A 27,370-nucleotide genomic window follows, 5' to 3' on the forward strand; every position below is an offset into this window, starting at 1 on the left:
TTGTAGGCCGTGTCCAGCAAGCGCTGGATGTCTTTTTATTGAGTGTTAAATATCTCAGTCTGGAATGGCAGAATGGCGGCGGCGGTCTCCACAACCTGCTTCCAGTTCGTCCCTTTAAAGCACGTGGTCGTGGTCTTACATGGTTGAAATGTAGCTCCCGTGCAGGCGTTTCCTTGGAGACGCTTCCCAAAGATCCTGAATGATGCGAATGCAACAAAAGTTTGTGGGCCTTTTCCTGGAGAGGGAGGCAGTGAGCTTCACTCCTCCGCCGTGTCCTTCCTGCTGGTTTCCTGTCCTTCAAAGATGGGATACTTGCTCTCCACTTCCGCCCAGGTCAGCGTGCCGTTGGCCAGATCTCGAACAATCACAGGCAGCTTGCTCACCTGAAAGAGTAGTCGTGTTAAGTCCTGAGGAAAAAAGGCGGTAGTGACTCGTCTTGAGGGCGTACCTCAGCCCGGATCTGCCTCATGGAGTCGCGGTCCCTCAGGGTGGCGGTGTGAGGCGTCTTGTTCACCGTATCAAAGTCGATGGTGATGCCAAACGCCACGCCGATTTCATCCGTCCTGGCATAGCGCCTCCCGATGGATCCAGAGGCGTCATCCACCTTGTAGGACACGCCGTTTTTGGTCATGGCTTCAGCTGCCAAACAGGAGGAGGAGAGTTGCATGTAAGAAAAAAAAAACAGTAGAGCATTGTCCCCGCGTCCATGAATGCAGCATTGATGTGCACTTACACAACTCTTTGACGAAAGGCATGAATTCCTGGTTTTGACTCAGAGGCAGAACGGAGCATTTGTACGGAGCCACGGTCGCAGGGAAGCTGAAGAACTGTTGGCAAGGAAAACAAGATGGCGGAGGTAAGCGTCCCGTTCCTTCATCACACATTGACATTATTACTCACCGTTCTTTGCTCGTCTCCTTCCCTGATGTGGAAGGTGTGCTCAAAGATGGTGTACATGATCCTGCCGATGCCGAACGAGGGCTCGATGACGTTGGGGACCACTTCCTCCACTGACGAGCACAAAGACGGGACAAAGTGTGAGCCGTGTTTCCCCGTATGTTGGCCCCCCCATGAACACATGAATGGAGCTCGAATGTTCTTCAAGCTCACCGTGCAGCGTCTTCTGGAATCTCTTCACGCTGACCATGTCTTTAGTGAGCTGGAAGGTCTTTCCCTCAGCCTCGATGGTGAACTCTCTGTGGAGGTAAAAAGGTCAGAAAGGGGGACCACAACCTGGGACTTCATCTTCGGCTCGTGTCCTCACCCGGCCTCGTCCAGGAGCTGCTCCTTTTCCGTGATGAAGCTCTCATCGCACGCAGCCAGATACTCCATAGCTATCTTAGCCTCCTTCTTGTACGCCTTCCCGATGGCTCCCTTGTTGGGTTCGAACTGGACCACATTCAGGACTTTGTGTGACCACATTAAGGAGTCCAACTAGCTCGCTCCTGGCCTACGCTGATCACTCCTGACCTTTTGTGTTTAAGGATATGGCTTCTTTGAGCGGCTTCTCTGCAACCAGGGGCACCTTGGTGGCTTGGGCGTGGCATTTCAGGTCGTAGCAAGAGCGGTCGGCGCAGCCTACGATCTCGATCCAACCCTGCCGGGGACAAACGGTATGAGTTTCCTGGTGCAGCCCCCATTATCAGGCGAGTGACCACACCCTTCGAGGTAGCAACTAATCGAATGTTGAGACTTTTGGCGACTGACACGAAAGCACGTGGTGCTGCTGTGGGCCCCCATCGCCAAACGCTCAACGGCGGCTGACTTGTTCATCGACAGAAGAAAGGTTTGTTTATACTCCTAAACCTCCAATACTTGAACTCTTTTGGCGAATGAAGTCCCTGCCCTTTCCCCTGCCACAAACAAACTGGTACAGTCCGCTGACGTCCAACACGGCGGGGAGACGTACGTAAGAAGTTTTGGTTTCAGCGTCCCAGCAGTCACAGGCGTAGTGGGCCATCTCGTTGTCCATGTGTTGACGGAAACGCAGCTTGTCTTTGGCGATGCCCACTTTTGTGAGATAGAGGTAGATCCTTCCGATGAAGTAACCCAGGACGGAGTTATTGATCACACCCTGAAGGAACAAAGAGACGGTGCTATTATTATTAGCATATATAGCATATAGGTGGGTGAATGACATAACTGCTTCCTACCTGCTCCACAGCATCTCCAAGCCTCATCATCTGCGCCGACTGGCCGCTGGTCTGGGCTTTAGAGGAGTACAACATGATCTCCAAGTCGGCCACGTTGGAGAACTTGGGATGGACCTTCTCGGCGGGGTCCACAAAGTGCTCGATCTCAGCCATAGTGAACTCTCTGCAGGGGGAAGGAGGTGACGGCTGGTTTAGTTCCTGACAAAGTCCGAGCTCCAAGAATGCTCTCACCTGACGCGGATGAGTCCAGAGCGAGGCGAGATCTCGTTCCTGAAGGAGTTTCCTATCTGAGCAGCAGCGAAGGGGAGTTTCCCCTGGTTGAACTCCAGCAGACGCTTGAAGTTGAGGAAGATTCCCTGAGCGGTTTCAGGCCTCAGATATCTACAGACCAAACCAACCGTCAGAAGAAAGCAACCAGCCAAACACTCCACGGGGTTCTTCTTGCTGTCCGTTTACCCTGGCATGTTCCCTCCCGGCCCGATGGAGGTCTGGAACATGAGGTTGAAGGAGATGGGAGGCGTGAGGTCGTTTCCTGTGGTGGGCGACTTGACCGCGTACTTGACAAAGAGGTCAGTCAGCTCTTGCTGGGTGAAGTTGTCCATCTGAAAGTTCAACCAACAGGACCGTTCAACCGTTTACGGAAGAGAAGAAAAATGAAGACGATCACAAGGTAATCATCTCATCCATGGAGTGAAGACGCTCCAAACTTGCCGCACCTGTGTGATGACTTCTTCCATTTCAGCCTTCTTCTCCGCACCGCACTTCTTATCAGACATCAGCTTCTGGAGATGCGCTACGGAACCAAACATGCAATCAATCGTTTGTGGTGACCTGCACCAACGCCAGGGCTTACCTTTGAGGAGGTGGTCAGCCCTGAAGCACTCTCCGTTCTTCACGTCTTTCACCATGTAGTCTGCAAACTTGTCCACGTGCCCCGACGTCCTGGAGTCAAAGGAGGACAGCAACAAACCCGTTCACTTGCTTCCTAAAGATGGCCGCTCTGAAACTATGTATCTGCAACCGGGCTATGGAGGTCTGCAAGAGCGACAGCTTCCATGCATGAAATTGCAGAGTCAATGTGCGCCTGTCTTGAACGACCCCGAGTTCAGCACTTTGGAGCCGACTCCAGGAACCACCAGGCGCCAACAAGGAGACAAACGGCGAGCATTGTCTGGCTTACTTGAGGACCGGCTCGGGGGTCAGCATGGTGCAGTCGATCTCCAGGATCTGCTCCTCCTGGATGAAGTGCTGCCTCCAGGCTTGCAGGATGTTGTTCTTCAGGGCGCAGCCCACGGGGCCAAAATCGTACAGGCCGCTCACCCCTGAGGAGCATGACTGCATGGTAACAGAGCGCTTAAAGACCACACAATAATCCACCCATGTCTCTCCAGCGGGCTACATCTTACCGCCATAGATGGCGAAGGCCTGATCATAGAAGAAACGCCTCTTCAGGGTGTCCTCCATCTTTGTCCTGTCCACAATGTCATCTTTGGGTTGCAAGGACAGCTCCTGCAACAACACATTTGTCTCAATGATCGAATCACCCTAACCCTAACTGGAGCATGTAGTCCTACCTTGGCCTCCAAGTTCCTCTTCCTAGCTTTGAGCTCAGCTACAGCTTTAGTGACGTCCACATCAGGAAGTCCATCCTGCTTCATCTGGCGAACCAAATCTCCCTAAAACACACAGGAATCTCATCAAACACCTGCTTCGCCACCCACACAGCAATCAGGTTGGACAAGGGAGCTTGAAGGGTCCCCTCCCTGTTCCAAAGCCCGCATCACCATCAGCAACGTGGCGATGTCAGCTAGTGTTAGCATGGAGCTAAGTGGCTTTACAGCTGCTTTTCAGCTTAGCATAGCGAGTTGATGGACGTTATTTTAAACATTAAAACCGACCTCGCCCCGAAATGTCAACCAAAATGAATGTTTGACCTGTTCTTTGACTGCCAGTCTCAAAGGGGCGAGGATCTCTTCAATGTTGCCGTCCATGGTTGTTTGTCCTTCTGCCAGCCGCTGCCACAAGCTCGTCTTCTTATTCTTGCAAAGGTGGGCCGACGTTGCAAAGGGCCGGTTCCGGAGCTGGGAGCGGAGCGACGGCCGAGCAGACCCGGGCAGTAGCAGCGAGCAGAGGGCGGGTATGTCAGCGGTGGTTCTCTGTAGAGACGAAGCTGCGCCGCGAAGAAGAAGCATGGAGGAAAAGAATGATGAAATCGACCCGTTCAAGTAAACACTCGTCACACTGCGCCGGCACTTTCGTCAAGACACACCACAGCGCATAGACGGGTTCGACATAAGTCTTAAATTAAATATAAATTTAAAAAAGGTCTACAATCCACATTCATTCATCTTACTTTATTTTTTACCTGTTATATTTTTGAAGACGTTAATGCATGTTATTTGGGGAAAATCGTTTGTTTGGGTAAATGTTATCCACCAGATGGCGGTAAAGACCTAGGGTTACATGCTTACATGGACTTCTCATTTCATTCTTATTTGTAGCATTTTTAACAACAGTGTTGGGGTATTTAATACCACAGAGTATGGGTAGATAGTACTTTTACAATTATTTCAAAATATGAATGAATCTCAGGCAAGTGCGTATGTAATTCTGAAACTCAGATCCCAAGCATTTTGAGTGTTGCATTTTATTGCATCAACAGCACAAAAACAGATATCATAACATAGATAACACAGAAAAGCCCAAACCCCCACAAGGTTCCTGCTCTTACATTCAAGGTGTATTACGTTTGTACTCGAAGCCTTTGGAGAGGTCTTGTCCTGAGCTACACCCACGTTCATAAAACATTCAATGTTCCCTACCAGATGTGCTTGAAGATAACAAGCCTGATCATCTGCGTCTTATCAAAGCAAATATGAGAACCATATGTATTTTTGAATAATTCAAGGATGCGGCTCCAGGGAAGAAATGTGGGAGGCCAACGAGGTTGCGTAAAAGCACAAAGAAGAAGTGAAACTTTGGTCTTATGTTTGAAGCTAATGTGCTCAGAGGCGGCCTTAAGCGCCTCATGATTGACAACCCAAGTCCAAGTGGAGCCAACATTTTTGTGCTTGTTTGCTTGCAGGCCTTCCTGGTTCCTGGAAGGTGGCGCAAGACGTCAGGACCAAAGATGCTCATTTAGCGATGCTGTTGTGTTTGCTACTTCCTGGCTCATCAACCCAGAGTTGCGCCAAAAGGTGATTGCTTCTTCCTGACACCACGTACCACTCCTGCTACTACGTTTGCTAGAGATGGGCTGTGTAGTTTCTGCATAATGGATGAAAACTACAGTATACTACAATGGTGTAACAGTATCTCACTGTGTCAATCAATAGTGAGCGGTGTTAGCTTTGCTCGGTTGTCATCACACAAAAAGCATACATCCAGTCCTCCATACTCCATGTTGGACTCGTCCCTCGCAAGGGAGGGCAACGGGGGCCTCAGCTCCATCAAAGTGACAGGCAAGGTGAGGAGGGACAAACACGCCTCAGCTGGCAAAGGACCAGAGAAGCACTTTGGGCTTTACAGCCGCAGCGGCGTGAATAATGTTTGCTTATCAGCGTCTAGGTACACCACCATGATGATGATGATGATGATGGGGGCAGGACAGACGTGATGTAAACACGGGATTAAGTCTGTCTTGGGGGCAAAGTTCTTGAGGAAACTTTCAAGACTCCAAGTGTCTCATTGCGGCTAATGTAGGCTCCAGCCTTCTGAAAGATTGACTCATGATAAGTTCTATGAGGCCCCAAATGATAAGGTATAACCGTGACCATGCTCATTATTTGCCACACCACTGATTTTATGTTGAATATAGTTGTTAATTATCATTATCATTGTTATTTCTAAATATTTGTATTTAAATTAGTAATAACATAAATATATAAAACAGAAATTATGACAGGTACTGGCTAAAAATATGGTAAATTAATAATATATTTAATTACTTTTAATGTTTTTTTGCAATAAAATCCGGTAACTGGAGCTGAACATAAATACAGCATGTGAAATATGAAGGACTATATCAAACTCTAATCAATCATTTGTGTATTGATGGTGTTGGCTAACAATACATTAGCATTACCAATAATAAGAATATTGCCAATAATCGCCAATAACAAGAATGATTGTAATAACCACAGTCGGTTTGATCAATATAATTATGATGATCACATATGATCCGTGTATTATTTCCTGATTGATCCAGCAGTTCCAAGACAGTGGGTGTTACCAGGGGGCGTGTCTCTGCGAGTATGGCGGCATAGCGCCCCCTGGTGGTGCTCCTCGGTACTATATGTCACAGTGTGCGGAGCGGACGCGGGACAGACGCTTTTTGCTTGTCCCCCTCCAGGTCGGACATCTGGCCGTCTGTGGACAGACGACATCGCGAGGGCCAACACCGTGTCATGCAGCAAGCCGTCTGCCGCGCAAAGCCTCTTGGGACGTGTAGTCGTCTGTGTGCAGTCATGTTCGCCAAGGAATAACAACACGGTGAAGCCTCAAGGTGCACCACGGCTCGTTTCCATGGACAACACGTCCATCATTACACAGCTTGCTAACCCCAAAGAGGAGGAGAGCGTTTGTTCGAGTCCCGACAAAGGTAAGGTGATGTTTTATTCTTCCCTCCCATGCTTCCTCCGTGTTTGGGTGTCTTGTCGGGGGGGAGCTCGGTGCAGAGGACACGGGATACTGCAATAACAGGACGGTACACCTCCATTGTTGCAGATCTTCAGACCACTGTAGACCTCATTGCGTGCTGTGGGTGATGTTCTCTCGCGTCTTGGGGGGGGGTGTGCTTATCCGTCACACAACAGGACTTCTGTACCCGTGAAAGGACGGCTTGTATGACGTGCACAAGTGTTTGTTGCATGCATTGTTGATCGTAGTAGCAGGAGCAGATGCATCCAAGCAAAGCTTTCAAAATAAAAGCAGCTGAGGTGATATTGATGCTAAATCTTGCAGTCGCTGTCCCCCCTCCCTTCCTCCTTCCCTCCCTCCTTTCCCCTCGTATGTGTGTGTGTGTGTGTAACAACTGTCAGTGGATTAGTGAAGCACATTATTGTGCCCTGGACCTGATCATGTGTTGATGCCATCAGTGACAAATCCTCTGCCAGTTGGAGGCAGCTTTTCACTTTTCATTAACTTTGCCCGCCTCTAATCTGCACTAAACACACACTCTATTTCCCACTGGCCGTTTTTATCTTGGCATGCACGGCGCGTTTGTTGTCTACGTTTCCCCCCCAAAAGGTATGCCCTTGACCCCGCAGCGGTGGGGTCTCGTGGAGGTCACATCGAACCTCTTCTAGTCCGCCCCGGGTGACATAGAAAGGTCACCTTCCGACATCAGCCTCTGCTTAGCACCACATGAGCCAGTCGACATCATCATCATCATCATCATCATAGCCATGATACGCCATGTTAGACATCAACTAGGAAGCACGGCCTTAGCATCGTTTTCATGTTTACAAAAGGGGGAGATGGCTCCAAGCTTCATGGTGGATCCATACGATGTTTATGAAAACCCTATAGACATGAAATAACACCGCTCTCGTCACCTTTGCGCGCCTTTTTCTTTCTTCACACCGTATTGCTCAACTGTAAGGGACAGACGAGGCTTTAACCATTAGCAAGCTAGCCAGCCTCCTATTTGTTGTATTCTAAACCTAAGAAAGGCTTTAAAATGTCGTGGGGAAGAAGGACATAAAAGCCAAAACTTACCACTTCCACACGTAATGGGAGAAGTTATTTTCACTCATGCCGTGGCTGACTACATGCGGTGCGATGCTGATCTAGTGGCTTGTATCAGTACATTACTGACGCCTAGTGGCCAGAGTCTGCTTTTTAATTTTATTATTTTGGGACTAATCAAGTCAACCATTTATTCACGAGCGTTTGCCAAACAGTGATGGAGCGGTAATCCAACCAGCATATTGCGAGGGATGACGGAATAGCCAGTAAACAAACAGCATGAAGGCAACTAAAACCAAACATTAATACCACTTTATGGGAGATAAAGAAATGGGCCCGTAATGGTTTAGTTTGACCTCCATGGACTGGTCACCGCATGGCTCTTGGAGGTACGAGATGAACAGACATTCTTCACCTTTTTATTTTTTACACACACACACACACACACAGATAACAGTAGCACAGCCCGGGACTCACTACACTGACACCCACACGGCTATTTTTAGCGTGGGTTTCATCCCAAGCATAGATGTGCTAAGAAGACATTAGAGGGCAGTTTCATGAGACTTTAGCTCAGGTGGGACATCTCCATGCATTATGGACGAGGTGCGGTGAAGCCGTGATCATGTGATTGCTTTCTTTCCTCCTTTATCGGAATGGAAATGTGAGGCTTCTCCCTCAATGGGTTCAGCGTTGGTGGCTCGTCCTCTGGTGGCTTTAAGAGGCTCTCAGGATTTACGTGCTGTGTCGGCTCTCGGTTCGCTATGAGTGGATCAGCCAATTACGCCAATCACTTTAGCCTTTAGCTCCTGGACCCACGGCAGACCCTAATCCTAATGTGGAGCTTTGTCTTTGAAGAAACGTGTAGATTGGACCGATATCTCATCCAAGGTCCAACACCAACTGGTCTTCTGGTCACAGTGCTTCTGAGATGTTCTTGAACCTTCTCTATTGGTTTTCCAAGACGTATGACCCAAAATGATGTCTTGCTGAGCCATCCTGTGATTTAGTCACATGAGCTGCTCAGGTCGGCGATGGATTTGGAAGCTGGTCCGGCTCAAGATAAAAGGAGCATGTTTCCAGGGGTCAGGATGCGCCCGAGCAAGGACGCTATTGATTTTTTAAATGGGTATCAGCTCCAAGGTGGTTGAGGTCGCTGAGGTGGAAGGTCATACCTGCATTGATTTCAGCCCCTCTTCAAAGATCAGGGATGATCTTAAGTCCAAAACAAGCTACCTATTGATTTGAATGGAGTTGGTACAAAGGTCACATGGGCACGTGAAACGCTCTCTATTGATTTAAAACTGCGTCAAGGTGGCTAAGGTAGCTGAGGTCAAAGTTCAAATAGTTGAGATTTGGGGGTGAAATAGAGCAATAGTCAAAATGACACGCAGCAGCGGCCAGCAGGTCCTCGACTCTGATTGGTCAGGAGGACGTCTTCACCCCGGTCGGGTCTGACGGGCAGCAGCGAGCTGACGTTATGACCTCGTGTCCTCATGCGGCACCACACGTACGCCAGGCGTACGTTCCCACAGCCTCCTCGGTAGCGGTCTTGGTCACCACGGTGGTCCGGTCGGTCCTAGCCGCACCCCCAGACGTGTCTTGTCCACGTTGGGCCGGCGCCATGCCCGCCAGCTGGCTGTGAGGAGGCGGCGTGACTGATGAGCTTGTTAAGCGTCCGTGCGGGGCCCGCCCACATCCGGGGCTGGGATTGCAGCCATGTTTGTGTCTTCACGTCAGAAGGCTTCCACAACAACAACAAGGTGTGCAGCAGAAGGAGGAAAGGAGATGTTTATTTGTTGGTGTCCCCTTCCTCGTGGTGTAGGCAGCATCTCTTCAAATAGTGCTGTGCTTGGGGGGGCCATGCTAAAAATACACTTCCAAAAAAAACAACACAAGTAAAAATGGGGGAAAGAGCAAACAGTGTATTGTGGCAACACTTTCACTTTCACATAAAGATGTGAATAGAGATGATTGACACTCAGTCTACATCAAGGGTGAAAGGATGCAAGAAAAATGAAAGGATGCAACTTGGCGTCCTTTATAAAAAAGCAACACGTGTAGATATGCTAGGACTAAAGACCGCCATGAATGAATGACCGGGATATACACTAGGATTCAATCTTAAGCATAGAAACCACTTTCTATTAGAGCCCTGGCGACACAACATAACACCCCTATAGTCACCTTGACACTCATTTTAGTCATTGTTTACACATGACATCAAACAGCCATCACTTATTCTTAGTCATTAAAGTGATATTATTTTTTCCTCATAATATTCTGACTTTATTCTTGGAAAATGACCACTTAGTTCTTGTAGTATTTTGACTCTATTCTTCTCAAATTACTGCAGATTTTTTATTTAGTTTTTATTTGTCGATAGTGCTGCAGGCACATTTACATTTGACACTTTGGACCCCCCGTGGTGGAGATGGTGCCTCCTGGTTGTCCCGGTATCTTGACGAGGTTGCTGCTCAGCTTAAGTATGGAGTTCCACTTCAGCTAAAATGCTTTGAAGAGCAGCGTTTCTTCTTTCCAATGGAATATTGATGCTTTTCTCCCGAGCTCCTTCAAAGGAGGAGAATGTTTGTGATGTGCGAGGAGACGCCGTGTTGTCCTGGAAGTTGAGCAGAGACGGGGGTTTCCTTGCGGCTTTTTATGGATTCCTTCTTTGTGTGTTTGACGCCTTCCCGCTCCGGTTTGAAGTTGGAGGAACCCGTCAATGATGCAAAAGATTGTTCGTATAATTCGGGGGCTTTCTGGCGCATTCTTCGTAGGAGACGCAGCTAATGCACAGATTCCATCCGTTCAATCCCGGCACATTATATCATATCATAGCACAACTTTTTCTTCTGGGATTCCAACTTCGTCCTCTTTAATCGTTAATCGTCGGGCTGGAATGATATTTTTGGAATGTGGCAACATTCTATCAATGTGTTCTGTAATGTCAAAATGGTAAATACAGTAACCCTCCATCGTCTTATCCATAGTTGTTGTCACTCAAGTGTAAAAGGAAGCGAAACCGGGACAAAAGGCTCATTGAGTTCTTCCTCCAGCCAAGGTAACGTGAGCGGCGTCTGCTTGCGTAACTCTGGCAGCACAGTAGTCTCATCTCCATGGTTATTCTCCCTCTCAGCTCTCAGGGTGTTAACCCCCCCCCCCCCCCCCCCCCCCCATCAAAGACTTGTCATCTCCTTGGTGTCAGCCAGCATTCAAGAAGCAGTTGTCCCGTGGACACACGTAGGCTTGATTATGGTGGCGTTGTCCGAGCGGCGGGATGAGAATGTGTGACACAGCCTGCGGTCGTGCACGCGGCCGAGTAACGCCAACCCCTCGCCGCTCCCTTCGTCCTGCCGGGTCAAATATAGCCTTGGAATCCCTGCCAGAGGCGCCGCTCCTCACACACACACACACACACACACAATGTGTGTATTTTTCCATGTGAATTATTAAAGGTCCGACTGCAGCGAGCGACCTGTTTACCTGCACGGCTGCTCAAGCAGGTCCTGATGGCCTCCTGGCCTTTTCAAAGCCGCTCTGATCAGCAACACTTTCTACTTCATTCAGTCATTCATTCACTCAGTCATTAATCCATGTATTTTGGAATGATTGTTACAGAGGGATTTCCAAAAAATATTGATATTCATACTTCTAATTGTGAACACATGAAATACAAATATATTGGAATGTCAGTCTTGTTTTCGTACATGTTGACCATGTATACACTGTACTCTATATGTATATGTATATATGTATATGTAAATACAATACACTGTACACATATATGCTACAGTATATAGCATATAGCATGTGGTGTATACATACATTATGCTATTGTATATAGTATATAGCATACGGTGTATACATACACTATGCTACTGTACATTGCATATAGCATACAGTGTATACATACACTATGCTACTGTACATAGCATATAGCATACAGTGTATACATACACTATCTTACTGTATATAGCATAGAGCGTATACATACACTATGCTACTGTATATAGCATATAGCACACGGCGTATACATACATTATGCTACTGTATATACTATATAGCATACGGCGTATACATACATTATGCTACTGTATATAGTATATAGCATACGGTGTATACATACATTATGTTACTGTATATAGTATATAGCATACGGTGTATACATACATTATGCTACTGTATATAGCATAGAGCGTATACATACACTATGCTACTGTATATAGCATATAGCACACGGCGTATACATACATTATGCTACTGTATATAGTATATAGCATACGGTGTATACATACATTATGCTACTGTATATAGCATATAGCATACGGTGTATACATACATTATGCTACTGTATATAGCATATAGCATACGGTGTATACATACACTATGCTACTGTATATAGCATATAGCATACAGTGTATACATACACAATGCCACAATAAACCAATAAGCCTCGGGTGTGCAACCCCCCCCATTGCTGATCCTGGCGTGGGTCCAGGCTGCGGGTCACGGGGTGATTATCTCTTCCTGTCAGGAATCCTGAGAATTTCCTGCTTTTTCTGTCCTTTTCCGGCCTTGTCAGCGTTCTGGTCAGGTGACAGGCTGACCGGGCTGTGATTGGCTGCTGTGGAGCTTGCAGTGGCGGCTACTTCATGTTGGCAACAGGCCCTTTAAGGGTGTGTGTGTGTGTGTGTGTGTGTGTGTGTACGGCAGGAATGATGGGAACCTGCTGTGGTAGGAGATACCTCCACATCCAACCAGATGTTTGTTGCTGGTGCAGATGCTTGCTGGACGCTTTGCTAGAGCACATCCTCGTCCAGGCCAGCGTCGCCATACCATAAAGATATAAGATATAAGATCTATACATAGAATGTAAAAGGGGACCTAAAGATGCTGATGTCAGGCAGGGGTGTCCAAAGGGCAGCATGGGGGCCCTGATATTTCTCGGCCTGCTGCTCTTACTAAAAATAGAAATGAATACTGACAGTGTCTGTAGTCCCTTGTGTACCTGTTGATGTGAGCGAGACCTTTGAGTCGCCCGCCCCTCACCCTTCGAGTCGCCCGCCCCTCACCTTCCTTCTTCGCTCTTCTTGCAGTCTCGCAGTCCAACAGCAGCCTGAAGAAGCACCGCAGTCGCAGCATTTTCAGCCCCTTCTTCTGCTGCTTCCGCAACTACAATGAGTACCGCGTGGAGCCGCCGCCCGCCAACAACAAGACGCGCGCCCTGCCGCCGCCCCCCGAGGAGAACGGCAGTCCTCCCAAGGTGTGTCTTTGTGTGGTGGTTCACTACCTCGGCCTACAAAAGCGGCCGTATTGGCGCCCACCACGCCTTAACCGTGCCAAGTGGGGACTGTGATGGATGCGTTCCATTACGCTCACTCCAGTGTCCTGTAGATGTGTGAAAAGAGAGCAGCTAAAAATAACATCACCTTGGCCCCTCACCTTTACCTGTCGCATATCTGTGGACACATAACTGTGTCCTAGCCCCACCTCAGTCCAGTCCAGGCCGGTCTATTCTATTCTAGTCCAGTCCAGTCCAGCCCAGCTGTGTTTGTTATTACTGCCATGCACCCTTCATGCCCCCCCTCCCCCCACTTCCCTTACTTGATGACAATATTGTTCCTTTTGCCTCCTTGTTTCCTTCTCTCCTTCCTCCTCCAGTGTGACCAGGTACAAGTTGCCCCCCTCCCTGCTGTATGTATTCATATTATTATTATTATTATGTATTATGATTGTGACCCATCCTTATGTTTGCTGTGTGAGCAACTGCATGAGCATGTTGACTCCTTTTCTGGTGGGGCGGGGGGGCAGTCACTTCTGACCTCTGCTATGTTTTCATCCGTGTTTGTTTGGTTGCTCGGCAGGATTATGTAAAAAGCACTATACAGGAACGGTGGGGGGGGGGGCATCCAACAGAGGGGCAGGATTTTTTAATTAAAAAAATATATATATTTTCCTTGTTTGTATGTCAGTGAATAATAATTGGATGGTACGTGAACTGCAGGTGTAGATAATGTTTCCCACAGGACTGCGATCTATTTGTGGTGGCGGTGGACGCCATCGTGGTCTGATTGGCATCGTTGGCCATGACGCTCGTAACTTTCTAACTAACATAACTTTCTTCTGTCACTTATTTGTCTGGTTTTTATGTCACAAGCCAGTCAGTGCTTTTAGATGGGGGGGGGGGGGGGGTCATTGAGAAAAGTCTTCAAAAGGGCCAAATGAAAGTCACGAGACGTCGTAACCGTCGTCCCTCGTCACTTTGCAATTGGAACATGGCTCCCACACTCATCACGCTTTCCCAAAAAGCATCCATAAATAAATACATCACCCAATTCTGCATGTGTGTGTGTGTGTGTGTGTGTGTCTGCGCCCCCACGGCTGCACCATCTGCCCCCATCTTGCTTGTCTGCCGGTTTGGGCACCCCTTTGGCACAAAACCTTAGTGTCTCTCCTTTTCCGGCGCTGTCCCTGAAGGCAGCACAGTCACAGTCAGGTCACGGCTTGATATGCTCACATTATTTTTCATTTCACTCCATCAGTCATTCGTTAATCATGAGTCACTTAGTCAAGTGTGTGTGTGCGTGTGTGTGTGCGTGTGTGTGTGTGTGCTTGCAGCCTCCAGCCAAGTTCCTCCTGCCCGAGGTCAGTATAGCAGACTATGGCAGGAACTGCGTGGTGATCGACCTGGACGAGACGCTCGTTCACAGCTCCTTTAAGGTACCGCAACACACACACACACACACACACACATATGTATTCTTGTTTCCTGTACTGAAGAACATCACAACAATGTTTTAAGTTGCATGTTTTAACGTAAGTGTAACAAGAAGTCAAGCGCTGTTGAATACAACATAGTCCAATAAAAGTAGTCACGCAGACCTCCCCGCAATAGGAAGCCATATGCTAATTACATTAGCATCCGCCACATCAACTTCCATTTCCAGTTTCTATGGTTATCATCACCATTCAAAGCGGCCATTATAAGGTTTTTTTTCCCCCCAAAATGTCGCTTCGGGTATCAGGATTTCACCATTTGTCTCATAAAATTCCACTCAGTAAGCAAATAAATGAGCCTTGCCGTGGTGGTGATGAATAGACGCTGCGGGATGTTTTACAGCGTTCCCATGCACGTAGAAGCCAGAGAAATACACACACACACACACACAATGTACCGGGCCCACCCATTAGTCACAGTCACATGCCAGCAGCACGAGGCCACACACACACACACACACACACACACACTCAGAGGGAGTGTCTGAAATGAAATCACGGCTGTGCTCCCAAGGACTGAAGTTAGATTTTACCCAAAGAGTGAAATGTAAATGTTTGCATAAGAAAGACACTCAGCCTGCAGCGCTTCCTGCAGCTTCTTTTTTCTTATTGAGACGCTTTTGCATCCACTGACACGCAAATGAACACGTGGATGTGTAGCGCTCCATGCACCGTGGACAGGAATAGAAATGTTACATAACACTCCTATACACATTATGATGATGTAGCCTGTGTACTCTATAGACTGTGAAGCGATATTTTCATTAGCACGGAGGTAGAGGTGACATTTGTGCTCCTGATCACCACGACTGATGTCAGGAAATGAATAAAAGCGCTCCTGATTGTCTTGCATGGGACCTTGGTGAGCCTCCAGCTCATGTTTGGCATCAGCAGAGCCACAATGGATATGTCTTGGATCACTCTTGCATCACGCTTGAAAGGAGACAGCAGCAGGCCCGGGATGGTAGCGTAGCAACAGCGCCCTCTGCCGGCCGGAATACAGAACTCCACCTGTCAAATCAAACCCTGCTTCAACTCCTGTTTGTATTTCGCAACAAGTTTCCCCACAGGACACCCCGGGGAATAGAAATGGAATATTTTCCTACTTAGGTTTATTATAGAGCCCTGGAGGTATGAAATAACACTCATATATCACACTTACACTCCTATTATTCATTGTTATATCCATTGCGCAACTCTTAGTTAGCTAGCAAGCTAGCGAGTTAGCTAGCTATGTGTAACATATACCAATTATGTAGGAAATATACCTTGTAAACGCATAGAAGTATAAGTGATACATGTAAGGTCGTGTATCAGTGTTTTGTGTCATTACTGCCATCAAGTGAGGAGAATACTACACGGCACTAGTATTTCAGATACAGTAGATAGACGGCCATCATTTCTGACAAAAAGCGATATAGCGAGGGAGCGATAGGCGAACCACAGTATTGCGAGGGACGGCTGTAGCGTGTTCCAGAATCAGAGACATTCCTGACTGGTTTTGTTGTTGTGCCTGCAGCCCATCAGCAATGCCGACTTTGTGGTTCCCGTGGAGATTGATGGGACCGTTCATCAGGTAACCTCAGAACGCCGGCGTACGCCATGTTTGCTTTTGATGAATAGCAATAATTATATTGGATTCATAACATCAATATGGATGTGAGATTATGACCTCAGTCATTGGGGAGTCATTTTTTTGTATCCAATACATTATTATACAATTATTAATATATTTTATTTATATTTGTATATTTAAAAAAATATATTTGTATTATATTTGCTTATTGTAATGGTTATTGGTATCATATAAAACATGTTTAATGGTCAGTGTATTGATAATTGACATTGTGCATGTTATTATGATTGAAGGAAATGATAGTGGTTTATTGATGCTGACATGACCCCCCCATGGTGTGTCATGCTGAAGGAAGCGTCACGCAAGTGAAATATATTTGCATGCTTTTAATTCCAGAAGGATTAGCGTTGATGTTGTTGAGCTGACGTTCGTGTCCGAGCTTCTGTCCGCCGACGTGCGACGTGCAGCTGCGACCACGTTCAAGTAATCCAGGATAGGCTTCGGGTGTTTGGATCTCAGCCTGTTCTTGGTTACTTGCTCCTGGCAGCAGCGTCTGCTCCACGGACAGCCCCACCCGCTGGAGCCCCAGGAAACCTCTCCATTGCATCGGCCATATCTCAGAAGAAGAAGAATGTAAGCGTGCTCATGCTGCTTTCAGGTGTACGTGCTGAAGAGGCCGCACGTGGATGAGTTCCTGCAGAAGATGGGGGGGCTCTTTGAATGTGTCCTCTTCACCGCCAGCCTCGCCAAGGTCAGCAGTCACATGACGCTCTCCCATCATCCTCTTTGTATGGTTTATTCCCAATGTCTGTTGTGGGCAGTACGCCGACCCCGTGGCGGACCTCCTGGACCGGTGGGGGGTGTTCCGCGCTCGTCTCTTCAGGGAATCCTGTGTGTTCCACAGAGGAAACTACGTCAAAGACCTCAGCCGGCTGGGCCGGGAGCTCAGCAAGGTCATCATCGTCGACAACTCGCCTGCCTCCTACATCTTCCACCCCGAGAACGCCGTAAGTCCTCCGTCTTCCTGTCCGGTAGAAAAACACACGACGCCGTCGGCGTCCCCATCAGATGCTCGGGAGAAGAAGGGGGGGGGGTCCAAGTTGTTAGCATACTGTATGTACTGTGGTACAGTATACAAGTTGTTAGCATACTGTATGTACTGTGGTACAGTACACAAGTTGTTAGCATACTGTATGTACTGTGGTACAGTATACAAGTTGTTAGCATACTGTATGTACTGTGGTACATTACACAAGTTGTTAGCATACTGTATGTACTGTGGTACAGTATACAAGTTGTTAGCATACTGTATGTACTGTGGTACAGTATATAAGTTGTTAGCATATGTACTGTGATACAGGATATACATTGTTAGCATATGTACAATGGTACAAAATATAAGTTAACATACAGTATGTACTGTGGTACAGTATCTACTTTGTTAGCATATGTACTGCGGTACAGTATACAAGTTGTTAGTGTATATGTACTGTGGTACAGTATACAAGTTGTTAGCATACTGCATGTACTGCGGTACAGTATACAAGTTGTTAGCATACTGCATGTACTGCGGTACAGTATCTACTTTGTTAGCATATGTACTGTGATACAGAATATAAGTTGTTAGCATATGTACTACAATATTGTACCTGTTTTGCTTTGTGGCAAAGTGGCACCATTAAGAAACTTGCACCTGGGGGGTGTGGGGTCCCCCCTCCTCAGGTCCCGGTCCAGTCCTGGTTTGACGACATGGGCGACACGGAGCTGCTGGAGCTGCTCCCCATCTTTGAGGACCTGAGTAAGGAGGAGGATGTTTACAGCTTCTTACAGAGCCTGAAGAGCAGGTAGCAGCACACACCTCACCCCCCGCCCCCCCTCCCCGGGTGGAAAAGACTCTGCTAGCGTAGAGTATGTACCTCCAGTACGGACATACATCTCCTTTTCTATCAAACACGGACCAAAAAGACCAGTTCGGGTGGCTGGCTTTCTTTCGGTTTCGGCTTTCTTTGTGTTCCTGCTGACGTTGCGTTGAAATGAAGTGCCTTCATTCCTGTGCTGGTTTCCTGGTGTGGGGGCCGCCAAGACCCCCACACCTGAGCTTACAATCCAATATGGCCACAATATTTCATCAAGGAGAAAACACCACTCCATCGGTTGACAATAAGCTGGCGAGTTTGACTCGTGGACTGGAACGTGGTCCGCTGGTCCACGTCCACCCAAACTTTGGATACCAATATATTGATTAGCATAGAGCGTATGGAATTGTATTTATTGGGGGGGCAGAGGGTTCAATAATAAAAAGGTACTGTACAACGTGATTAAAGCTGCAAGTTTGCACACACTCGCTTTGTCTCCTGGTCTGATCTTTGCACGTTGTTGTTGTTTTATGATGTCATGTTACCATTGTAATTTGTAATATTAGCATTCTAATATGGAATATTTGATCATAATGCATATGCACATAAGCACGTTTTCATGCATTTTTTTCTTTGCAGAAAAGTTCAGAAAATACTTTTTATCTTTTATGATTTCATGCTCCTCAAATGACCATTTTATTGAAATTATTGCTTTTTTCTACTATCCCAATGACATCTTTGTATTATTATGACTTTTTAAAGATGTTTCCTGTTTGTGACTTCATTTTGGTAAGTGAACGTATTCTTGTCATATTAATGTCACATTTCTATTTATTAGTGTAACACATATGTCTCGTCATTCTTGCAGTATTTTGTGCACCAATGCAGGCCGCATGGAGGGCTGCATGGAGGGCGGCATGGAGGGCGGCATGGAGTACGGAGGTTCATGTGCAAGCAAGAGGAGCTTTGTGCTCATGTGACGTTTGGATGTGAAGTGTTAGCTAAGCGTTAGCTTTGCTGATCCTTTTCTTCCAGCTTCCACTCTTGTTGGGAAGCCTTCCTCCGGCCTCCTCTTCTCGGACGTGGACACAACTTCATCTGGATGACCACCATGATGATAGAGTCCAGCAGGGAAAAGTCATCGGTGAAGGTAAGAACAACTTTTTATCCTCTACCTCAGAAGACACTTTATTAGGTACACCTGCTGCTAGCCAATCACATGTTAGCCGGCTCAAACGACAAACATGCTGGTACTGGATGTCTGGCCGTACTTTGTCATCATATGGAAAGCCCATAAGAATGATGCAATCATCCATCATCATCCATCCGTGGCAACAACTGCTGAGGTTGCACATATTGATTCAATATATGACATCATATATCACATCATGCTGATTTATTGGAAGGATTCATTCATCCATAATATGTATTGTACATGATGATTATACTATTATAGCATATTACAGTACATATATGAATATCACAGTACTTATATGGCGTTATATCTCCATGAAAGAAGCCTTCATGGAGGCGGCGTTAGGCAACAATATGATCTACGCTTTTGTCAACATGAGGACAGGAAATTGCAGGTGTGTTCGTGAGTGGGTGTGGAGGTAAATACAGCCAGCCCCCCCGCACACACACAGGAGTACACACACAAGTACACACAGACGGCACAGCAGGTAAAGAGCTGATTGTTTTTACACAAGGACCAGATTAACGTGCAGAGCAGAGAAGGCAACACCAGGTAGGTAGAAAAGCTCCGTCTTGCATTCTATTTCCTGGACTTCCAGCCATAGAAGATCCCTCTCTAGTAGTCCACTTTAGTCTTTCTGCTGTGTTGGATTATTTTTAGCAGGCAGGTGGAAATTGGCGTCTGAACCATGGATGTGGTGTGGATGGCTGGATGGGAAGTGCAGTGTCATTGAAATGGAACCAGTCCTTCCTGTTGCGCTTTTTCATTTCTCTTTAATGGGACACACACACACACACACACACACACAAACACACACCTGCTCCCTTTTTATTCTTCTATCACTCAGACAGCAAACATCATTTCATTCATGGCAGCCTTTATTCTTATTCTGTACAAATACACACATCTCATATCTAATCCATGCACTTTACACTTTAGACTTCTAGTGTGTGTGTGGGTGGGGGGGTCATATATCATCAGACTTTATTGGTCCACAAGTGAAATTGCCTTAGGTTGTCTTGGGTTATGATCAGTGTAGAAATACTGCAGAGAGGATGCTTACCAATCTATATCATAAAATAGAAATAATAATAAGATGCATCTATCACTGTGTATGAATGATTGCCAAGATGGAGCATGAACGCATCATCATGGCCCTCGATGAGGGGTGACGTTCCTGGCTTCATTGTCAGGAAATGTCCCGCCAAGTCTTTTCCTGGGCCAACTTCTTCATGCAAGACAAAGACGACCTTTGAACCTTTGATGCGTGTCCTCCGTTTGGAGCCTCGGCGTCTTTCTCTCAGGTGGTTGGAATCCATGGCGCCAGGCCAACTCTTAGTATCTTATCTTCATCGGACACACACCTTCTCTTCATGTGCCATTTTCTCTTCACTGTGTGTGTGTGAGTGCCCGTGTGTGTGTTACCAGCATGTGAATGAAGGGCGAGCGATGAGAAAGTGTTGTCAGGATGTTACGTGCGGTCAGCGGGCCGCCATCTGTCTCCTGCGGCAGCGTTGTCATCAACACGGCTGTCATCCAATCAAACGTCTCCGCCGCCACGCCCCCATCAGCACAGACAGGAAATAGACTTCAACACCCAACAGTGAAACACACCCATATCAATCAATGGGATTTTTACCTCATTAATAACTCGCTTCTTTTTTTCATTTCAGAGGGGCTACTGTCACATACTGTCACATTTATATACATATATATATATATTTTTTATTATTATTTATTCATTTTTTCTATTATTTTTTTCTATAAGTTATAATTTATTTTGTTTATATTTCTATGATTAATTTAATTAATTCATGATTAATTCATTAAAAAAATTGTTTTGAGCATATTTTTTGCTTTTTTAATATTCATAAATATTAAAGTATTAAAAATATATATTTGAGAAAGCAACTAATCAGTGAAGGTAGGCCCACTGTACTTTACCCGAGTGGTGAGAGAAATGAAATGTAAATAAAGGTGTGTGTGTGTGTGTGTGTGTGTGTGTGTGTGTGTGTGTTTTAGAGCATCAGGACGATGAACGATTCCAGTGAAGATGCGTTCAGGAGCGTCAAGAGAAAGGCGGGCCTGCAGATGTGGACCATAAACGTGAGTCATGCGTCAAAGCCAAGGTTGCAACCTTTCGTCCAATCTCCTGTCCTCCATCCAACGTCCAACAGAAGCTCCAGATGGTCCCGGTTCCCCCCCAGAGCTTTGGTAACTTCTTTGAGGGGGACTGTTACATCGTCCTGCATGTGAGGCGCATACATCACACCCCTCAGACACCCCTCCCACCCCCCCCATTATAGAACTTTTCCATCCTCCTGTGTCTGCCCCCCCCCCCCCCCCCCCCCAGATGAGTGACAACAAAGGAGGAAGTCAGGCGGACATCCACTACTGGATCGGGAAGGCGTCGTCCCAGGACGAGCAGGGCGCCGCCGCCGTCTACGTCAGCCAGCTGGACGAGCACCTTGGGGGGGCGCCCGTCCAGCACAGGGAGGTGCAGGGTTACGAGTCGCCTCGCTTCAGAGGGTACTTCAAAAATGGCCTCATGTGAGTCCCACGCCAATTTCATTGTGTTGCCGGGCAGAATACTTCCATTCCTCCTAATAATCACATTTGACCATTTTTAGTGTAATACTTTCTATTTACTATATAACAAATGCTAATTATTATTATTATACAATATATTTTGGCATCATTTAATGACTACATTTTGTACTTCATTATTATATATATATTATATTTATATTTTCTATGATGTATTGTCCTAAGTGGAGTGTATGATGTGAGCGTTGAACTGCGGTGAATAAATGCATCGACGTGCTCGCCGGCACACGGCGGTGCTTTTATGGCAGTTGAACTTTGCTTGATGTCTCCACAGCTACAAGAAGGGGGGCGTGGCCTCAGGTTTCAACCACGTGGACACCAACGCCTACAACGTGCTGCGTTTGCTGCACGTCAAAGGGCGGAAGCACGTGGCGGCCATGGAGGTACAGCGTGCTCCAGTCTGCCACATGATGTCCAAATGAGAAACGGTGTCAAGCCGTATGCGTAGCTTTGTTGCTACTGCGTTGTCATGGCAACGCATGGCACCGTTTGGCTATTGTTGTTTCACGTTGAGGGTTGTTAGCGTGACCTGAAGGTGTGCCGACACAGGTGGAGGTGTCGTGGAGCAGCTTCAACACGGGCGACATCTTCCTGCTGGACATGGGCAAAGTCATCGTGCAGTGGAACGGGGACCGGAGCAACAGGAGAGAGAAACTCAAGGTGGGTGGACTTCCTGCTGGGACTCCTTTATGGGGTCCATCTGGCCCCAAAAGCTTTCACGCTGATAGCCAAATAGCGTCTCCTCCGTCTTCCAGGCCACCTTGCTCGCTCAGGAGATCCGTGACAGGGAGCGAGGCGGGCGGGCTCAGGTGGGCGTGGTGGAGGGCGGAGACGAGCGCGACTCGCCCGAGCTGATGAAGATGATGATGGCGGTGCTCGGGCCGAGGAGTGGCTCGCTGAAGGCCGCCGTTCCTGACGACGACGACGCCCAGCGAGCGCAGAACGCCGGCGTCCGGCTCTACCAGTAAGACGATGGTCATGTGATGCGTCGCCATGCTTCTTCACACGTCTGCTGTGTCTCCTCAGTGTCTTTGACGCCAGCGGCAACCTGGTGATCCACGAGGTGGCCTCGCAGCCGCTAACGCAGGACCTGCTTCAGTCTTCTGTAAGCGACGTTTACTCTCAGAACTCTCATGCGTTTACTTTCGGTATTCTCATGCGGCTCCAATGGCTGACGCTCATGTTTGGCAGGACTGCTACATCTTGGACCACCGAGGCTCCAGCGTGATGGTGTGGAAAGGAAAGGACGCCTCCAAGGAGGAGCGGAGGGGGGCTCTCAACAGGGCAGTGGTGAGTGGTCAGAAGGGGGGTAGGTAGGGATGCTCGGGCGTTCCTGGCCTCGGACCAGACCGCTCCTCCAGAGGGGGAGCGTTAGCTTACACCAGGTTGTAAATCTGATCAGGACATTAGTCCCCGCCCATGTCTGGTACCAACGTCCTCCTGTCCTTGGACAGTAAAGATTCATCAGGCTGGTCGTGGTTGTGTCCCACGCAGGGTTACATCAAGGCCAAGAACTACCCAGCGAGCACCAGCGTGGAGGTGATGTCCGAGGGAGGAGAGTCGGCCATGTTCAAGCACCTCTTCAAGTCCTGGAGGGACAAGTACCAAACGCAGGGTCTGGGCTCCACGCACGCTTTGGGGAAGATAGGTAGCCTCCACCTCGTCCGACACGCCGCCATCGTTAGATAACACCTTTAACTCAAGCATCCTCCCCCCCCCCCCCCCCAGCCAAGGTGGACCAGGTGAAGTTTGATGTGATGGAGCTCCACGCTCGTCCTGAGCTGGCGGCCCAGCAGCGAATGGTGGATGACGGCTCGGGGGACGTCAAGGTGGGCTATGGTCCCCTTCCGTCCCTTTCCCGTCTCTTCCCGTCCCCTTCCCGTCTGACTTGTCTCCTCGTGTCTCAGGTGTGGCGCATCGAGAATCTGGAGCTGGCGGACGTGAAGCCCAGCACGTACGGCCAGTTCTACGGCGGAGACTGCTACCTGGTCCTGTACACGTACCGCGTGTCCAGCAGGGAGCAGCACATTCTTTACATGTGGCAGGTTTGTTGCCAGCCGCCCCCCCCCCCTCAGGTGGGGGTCAACCTTCTTTTCAATGATCCTTTCTCACCGGCAGGGGCGCCACGCCACCAAAGATGAGGTGACCGCTTGCGCCTATCAGGCCGTCAACGTGGACAACAAGTACAATGGCGCCCCCGTGCAGGTGCGCGTGGTCATGGGGAAGGAGCCCCGCCACTTCCTGGCCATCTTCAAAGGCAAACTCATCATCTTTGAGGTCCGCGTTCTCCTCCTGAAACCTGCTCCATGTTCCACAATGACACTAAAAGCAAACTAAGATGAAATACTGAAGCTGTTGGCGCGTCCGTGTGCAGGGTGGCACCGGCAGACCGGGCGTGGCCAACCCAGTGGGCGGAGTCAGGCTGTTCCAGGTGAGGGGCACCAGCGAGGTGAACACGAAAGCCACGGAGGTGCAGGCCCGGGCGGCGTCTCTCAACACCAACGACGTCTTCCTGCTGAAGGCGGAGCACTCGTGCTACCTGTGGTACGGAAAGGTCGGTGCTCCCGGGGCCGAGGGCGGCGCTCCTGAAGGCCTCAAACGTCAGCGGGTGGATTCTTTGCTTCCTGCAGGGTTGCAACGGAGACGAGAGGGTGATGGGGAGAGCCATTTCTGACGTGCTGTCCAAGCAGGACAAGCAGGTAGTGATGGAGGGGCAGGAGCCCGCGGACTTCTGGGTGGCCCTGGGAGGGAAGGCCCCCTACGCCAGCGACAGGAGGTAAAATGCAATTCCGATACGGGAATGACATGCGGGCTAACAGACTAGCTTTAGCAGCACCATGAGGGTACTCCAAATGAGTGCTTTTCTTGTCAGCCTCCAGAGGGAGGAGCCTCTTCACAGTCCCCGCCTCTTTGAATGCTCCAATCAGACGGGACGCTTTCGGATGACCGAGGTGGACGACTTCGCCCAAAGCGACCTGGACGAGGAGGACGTGATGCTGCTGGACACCTGGGAGGAGGTGAGAGCTTTATGCTTGGTTTAGGACCGGGGTGCCCAAGGTACGGCCCGGGGGCCACATGCGGCCTTTATTGGCCCTTCTAAAAAGGCCGTGAAACAAGAAAAAGGAGAGAAAGCAGTGAGAAGGAAGTGGAAGCCAAAAACACCAGAGAGAAATACCTGGTGGAGAGACAGGGAAAGCACTTTGCCGGTGACTCACTGCTGCCCTCTCAGGTACTTTGTGGTATTGCAGCAGCCAGTCTATGCATCTTTATGGCCGCCTCACTCGTCCAAGGTGAAATAAAACAATGGAGAATGATTGTCATCATATCCTCAGATTTTCCTGTGGGTGGGGAACTCCGCCAACCAGCACGAGACCAAGGAGGCGTGGAACAGCGCCCTGGAGTACCTCAGGACGCACCCGGCAGACCGCGACCCGGACACGCCCGTGGTCTTCATCAAGCAGGGCTTTGAGCCGCCCACTTTCACCGGCTGGTTCAACGCCTGGGATCCCCACAAGTGGAGTGTAAGTTGGAGAAGAACTCGGTCCCGGTAGGAAAGAAGGAAACATCACCAAGGAACTCACCTGAGGATCCTGTCCACAGGGAGGAAACTCCTATGAGCAGATGAAGAAAAAGCTGAACGATGAAGCTTCTCTCTCACAGATCAGCCTAGTAAGTCACTGATGGGACTAGCGGACCACATGGATGAGGATTTTGGACACTTCTGATCATGAAGAACCCATGAATTCACTTTCCATGATTTAGTTTGAACTAAACGGATTCTGTGGGCCTTTCCATCTGATGTTCTCCTCTCCATCCCGCAGAGCCTCAATGAGACTCAGCTGGATTCGGGCCCCGTGGGAACAGCCGGGGGTGGTTACCGAGCCCCAGGAGGGCCCATGAGCCCCCCGCCGGTCTACAGGAGCCATTTTGGTGACACATCTCCTCACGCCACCAGCCCTACGCTCCGGTCCCTCGTGTCCCCCTCCTTTAAAGCCAGGGGTCCTGGAAAGTGTGTGGACCCCGAGCTCCTCATCAACAAGGATCCTTCTGAGCTTCCGGAGGGCGTGGACCCCTGCCGTAAAGAGGTGGGTGGGCGGGCGGCAGTGTCCTCTGCTGCACTGACAATGGTTCCCCAGTAGGGGGCAGCAGCAGTGACGTCTCTCCTGTGTGACCTCAGGACCACCTGACCGATGCAGACTTCGAGAGGCTGCTGGGAACCAACCGCCTGGACTTTCAGCACCTGGCCGAGTGGCGGCAGAAGGAGCTGAAAAAGAAAGCGGGACTTTTCTGAGCGAGGACGTCACAAACGTGTCCGACCTGTTGGATGACGCGGCACGCTGACGACTGCCGACCGCCACAGATGAGCAGTGGTTTTTATAGCCGCTGATTCCAATCAGCCTAATTGCAGATGCAGACTAATTGTTCCTTTAATAGCTCATTTAGATGAATATTTCACATCATAACCACGAGAGACGTACTTGCTTTTATTGGAACGCTGGTGTAAAACAAGGCAGCCATGCAATTGGAATGATGTTGTATACGAAAATAAAGATGATAAATGACGATATACTCAATCAGAGGCTCGCTGGCACTTCAATGAGTCCCGGGGACATCATTGGACTTTCATACGGAGATTATCCACACGGGTTATCAAAGCCTTAGTACGGCAGAAGAACACTTGTCAGTATAAATTAATGATCACTTCCTTCCTTTCCAGCCTGGACTTTCATGTGTTCATCCTGGCTTTGCCATCGAAAGCACTGAAGATGTCCAAAGATGGTGACTGCAGAGACCGGCGCGTGACAGGACGCCTACTCGCCATCCAGGACCATGATGTGCACAAACAGGCCCGACGAGGCGATGATGTCTCCGTTCTTGTTCAGGAGCGGCACGTGGCGATATCCTGGAAACGGTGTCACAAAAAAACATGTCATGGTGTTGCATGAAGTGCACATATAGCAATGTCTGTGGATCAATAGGATTGATTAGTGGTGAGTAGCTGCACATTTTCTACTCTAAAAGTGTGAAACATCTTGAAGGCATCTTATGTAGAGAGAACGATGGCAATTAAATTCAACCTCAGGAATTCTGCCTAGCAACAGTGCAAATGTGACATAACCGGATAAACAATCTTCCAAGCTCCGCTACGCTACTTTGCTGTGTGCTAACAGGCTACATTTTCGATTCAGATGCTAGGTTTTGAGAGAAATCCTAATCTGTGAGGTCTGAAATGAAACTAGTACTCAGTACTTTGGTCGTGATACGAGTGCAGTATATTCGGTACCGTTCTGTACAGAAGTGAGCGGCATGCAGTACTGTCCGATGAGATCATTCTGCGACGTGGCGTCGTAATCCTCCACCACAAATCTCACCACGGCCAGCTCAGGAACGTGGATGTCAAAGTGGAAGCGTTCGTTCCACATGGGGTTGAACCCTGGAGGAGCGATCGTCCGTCAAAACACACGCACCAACACTTGTGTGTTTGTGTGTGTGTGTGTGTGTGTGTGTGTGTGTT

The 27,370-nt window shown here is 48.5% G+C and overlaps 4 protein-coding genes and 1 non-coding gene across 11 annotated transcripts in view; 2 read left to right on the top strand and 3 right to left on the bottom strand.

The window, feature by feature from the left end:
- LOC131108904 (glycine--tRNA ligase) lies at positions 1 to 4,369 on the bottom strand. The gene is made up of 17 exons (XM_058060335.2): positions 4,088 to 4,369; positions 3,728 to 3,829; positions 3,560 to 3,662; positions 3,334 to 3,475; positions 3,007 to 3,095; positions 2,870 to 2,946; positions 2,610 to 2,755; positions 2,385 to 2,534; positions 2,154 to 2,316; positions 1,910 to 2,074; positions 1,489 to 1,597; positions 1,265 to 1,409; positions 1,111 to 1,196; positions 901 to 1,010; positions 734 to 827; positions 449 to 639; positions 1 to 383 (listed from the first exon to the last, which is right to left on the bottom strand). The coding sequence occupies exons 1-17, from the start codon at positions 4,343 to 4,345 to the stop codon at positions 258 to 260; spliced, it is 2,256 nt and encodes a 751-aa protein (XP_057916318.2). The 5' UTR covers positions 4,346 to 4,369; the 3' UTR covers positions 1 to 257.
- On the top strand, positions 1,873 to 19,065 carry ctdspla (CTD (carboxy-terminal domain, RNA polymerase II, polypeptide A) small phosphatase-like a). Of its 5 annotated transcripts, XM_078792508.1 has the most exons (11): positions 1,873 to 4,378; positions 5,239 to 5,350; positions 6,505 to 6,753; positions 12,941 to 13,107; positions 13,506 to 13,538; positions 14,463 to 14,564; positions 16,141 to 16,197; positions 16,856 to 16,948; positions 17,019 to 17,204; positions 17,920 to 18,041; positions 18,942 to 19,065. In XM_078792508.1, the coding sequence occupies exons 3-11, from the start codon at positions 6,678 to 6,680 to the stop codon at positions 19,063 to 19,065; spliced, it is 960 nt and encodes a 319-aa protein (XP_078648634.1). In that variant the 5' UTR covers positions 1,873 to 4,378; positions 5,239 to 5,350; positions 6,505 to 6,677. The 5 variants fall into 5 exon arrangements, with proteins under 5 accessions (XP_078648634.1, XP_078648635.1, XP_078648636.1 ...); XM_078792509.1 differs by lacking the exon at positions 13,506 to 13,538; XM_078792510.1 differs by lacking the exon at positions 18,942 to 19,065 and having other exon boundaries at positions 17,920 to 18,906.
- LOC131109234 (small nucleolar RNA SNORA84) lies at positions 3,160 to 3,294 on the bottom strand. The gene has a single exon (XR_009120714.2). It is a non-coding gene; the product is annotated as a small nucleolar RNA SNORA84 (small nucleolar RNA).
- vill (villin-like) lies at positions 19,056 to 26,425 on the top strand. 2 transcript variants are annotated; one of them, XM_058060331.2, is made up of 20 exons: positions 19,056 to 19,203; positions 21,271 to 21,354; positions 21,426 to 21,500; positions 21,602 to 21,798; positions 22,130 to 22,238; positions 22,405 to 22,515; positions 22,611 to 22,819; positions 22,882 to 22,960; positions 23,047 to 23,145; positions 23,350 to 23,503; positions 23,584 to 23,684; positions 23,763 to 23,900; positions 23,974 to 24,132; positions 24,230 to 24,409; positions 24,486 to 24,631; positions 24,728 to 24,872; positions 25,188 to 25,376; positions 25,456 to 25,524; positions 25,677 to 25,940; positions 26,033 to 26,425. In XM_058060331.2, the coding sequence occupies exons 1-20, from the start codon at positions 19,156 to 19,158 to the stop codon at positions 26,144 to 26,146; spliced, it is 2,670 nt and encodes an 889-aa protein (XP_057916314.2). In that variant the 5' UTR covers positions 19,056 to 19,155; the 3' UTR covers positions 26,147 to 26,425. The 2 variants fall into 2 exon arrangements, with proteins under 2 accessions (XP_057916314.2, XP_078648633.1); XM_078792507.1 differs by lacking the exon at positions 19,056 to 19,203 and adding an exon at positions 19,443 to 19,800.
- plcd1a (phospholipase C, delta 1a) overlaps positions 26,320 to 27,370 on the bottom strand; it is an 8,723-nt gene continuing 7,672 nt past the window's right edge. For both annotated transcript variants that reach the window (XM_058060334.2, XM_058060333.2), the window contains exons 14-15: positions 27,140 to 27,289; positions 26,320 to 26,758 (exon numbers count right to left, since the gene is read on the bottom strand). In XM_058060334.2, the coding sequence (XP_057916317.2) occupies positions 26,667 to 26,758; positions 27,140 to 27,289 (242 nt within the window). In that variant the 3' untranslated portion in view covers positions 26,320 to 26,666. The remainder of the gene's footprint in view (positions 26,759 to 27,139; positions 27,290 to 27,370) is intronic.

The sequence above is a fragment of the Doryrhamphus excisus genome, linkage group LG7 (assembly GCF_037039965.1).
Source record: "Doryrhamphus excisus strain RoL-2023G ecotype Guam linkage group LG7, RoL_Dexc_Guam_v1.1, whole genome shotgun sequence".
Classification (NCBI taxonomy): Eukaryota; Metazoa; Chordata; class Actinopteri; order Syngnathiformes; family Syngnathidae; genus Doryrhamphus; species Doryrhamphus excisus.

What these genes read in the sequence shown, in the direction of transcription:
- vill (XM_058060331.2), top strand. Translation starts at nt 19,156, where the DNA reads ATGACCACCATGATGATAGAGTCCAGCAGGGAAAAGTCATCGGTGAAG. An exon ending in TACTTCAAAAATGGCCTCAT is followed by an intron (nt 21,799 to 22,129) that starts GTGAGTCCCACG and finishes ATGTCTCCACAG; the next exon opens with CTACAAGAAGGGGGGCGTGG. An exon ending in GCCGGCGTCCGGCTCTACCA is followed by an intron (nt 22,820 to 22,881) that starts GTAAGACGATGG and finishes GTGTCTCCTCAG; the next exon opens with TGTCTTTGACGCCAGCGGCA.
- LOC131108904 (XM_058060335.2), bottom strand. Translation starts at nt 4,345, where the DNA reads ATGCTTCTTCTTCGCGGCGCAGCTTCGTCTCTACAGAGAACCACCGCT. An exon ending in CCGGGAGGGAACATGCCAGG is followed by an intron (nt 2,535 to 2,609) that starts GTAAACGGACAG and finishes TTTGGTCTGTAG; the next exon opens with ATATCTGAGGCCTGAAACCG. An exon ending in GAAGCCGCTCAAAGAAGCCA is followed by an intron (nt 1,410 to 1,488) that starts TATCCTTAAACA and finishes TGTGGTCACACA; the next exon opens with AAGTCCTGAATGTGGTCCAG.
- ctdspla (XM_078792508.1), top strand. Translation starts at nt 6,678, where the DNA reads ATGGACAACACGTCCATCATTACACAGCTTGCTAACCCCAAAGAGGAG. An exon ending in TCGTTCACAGCTCCTTTAAG is followed by an intron (nt 14,565 to 16,140) that starts GTACCGCAACAC and finishes TTGTGCCTGCAG; the next exon opens with CCCATCAGCAATGCCGACTT. An exon ending in TCACCGCCAGCCTCGCCAAG is followed by an intron (nt 16,949 to 17,018) that starts GTCAGCAGTCAC and finishes TGTTGTGGGCAG; the next exon opens with TACGCCGACCCCGTGGCGGA.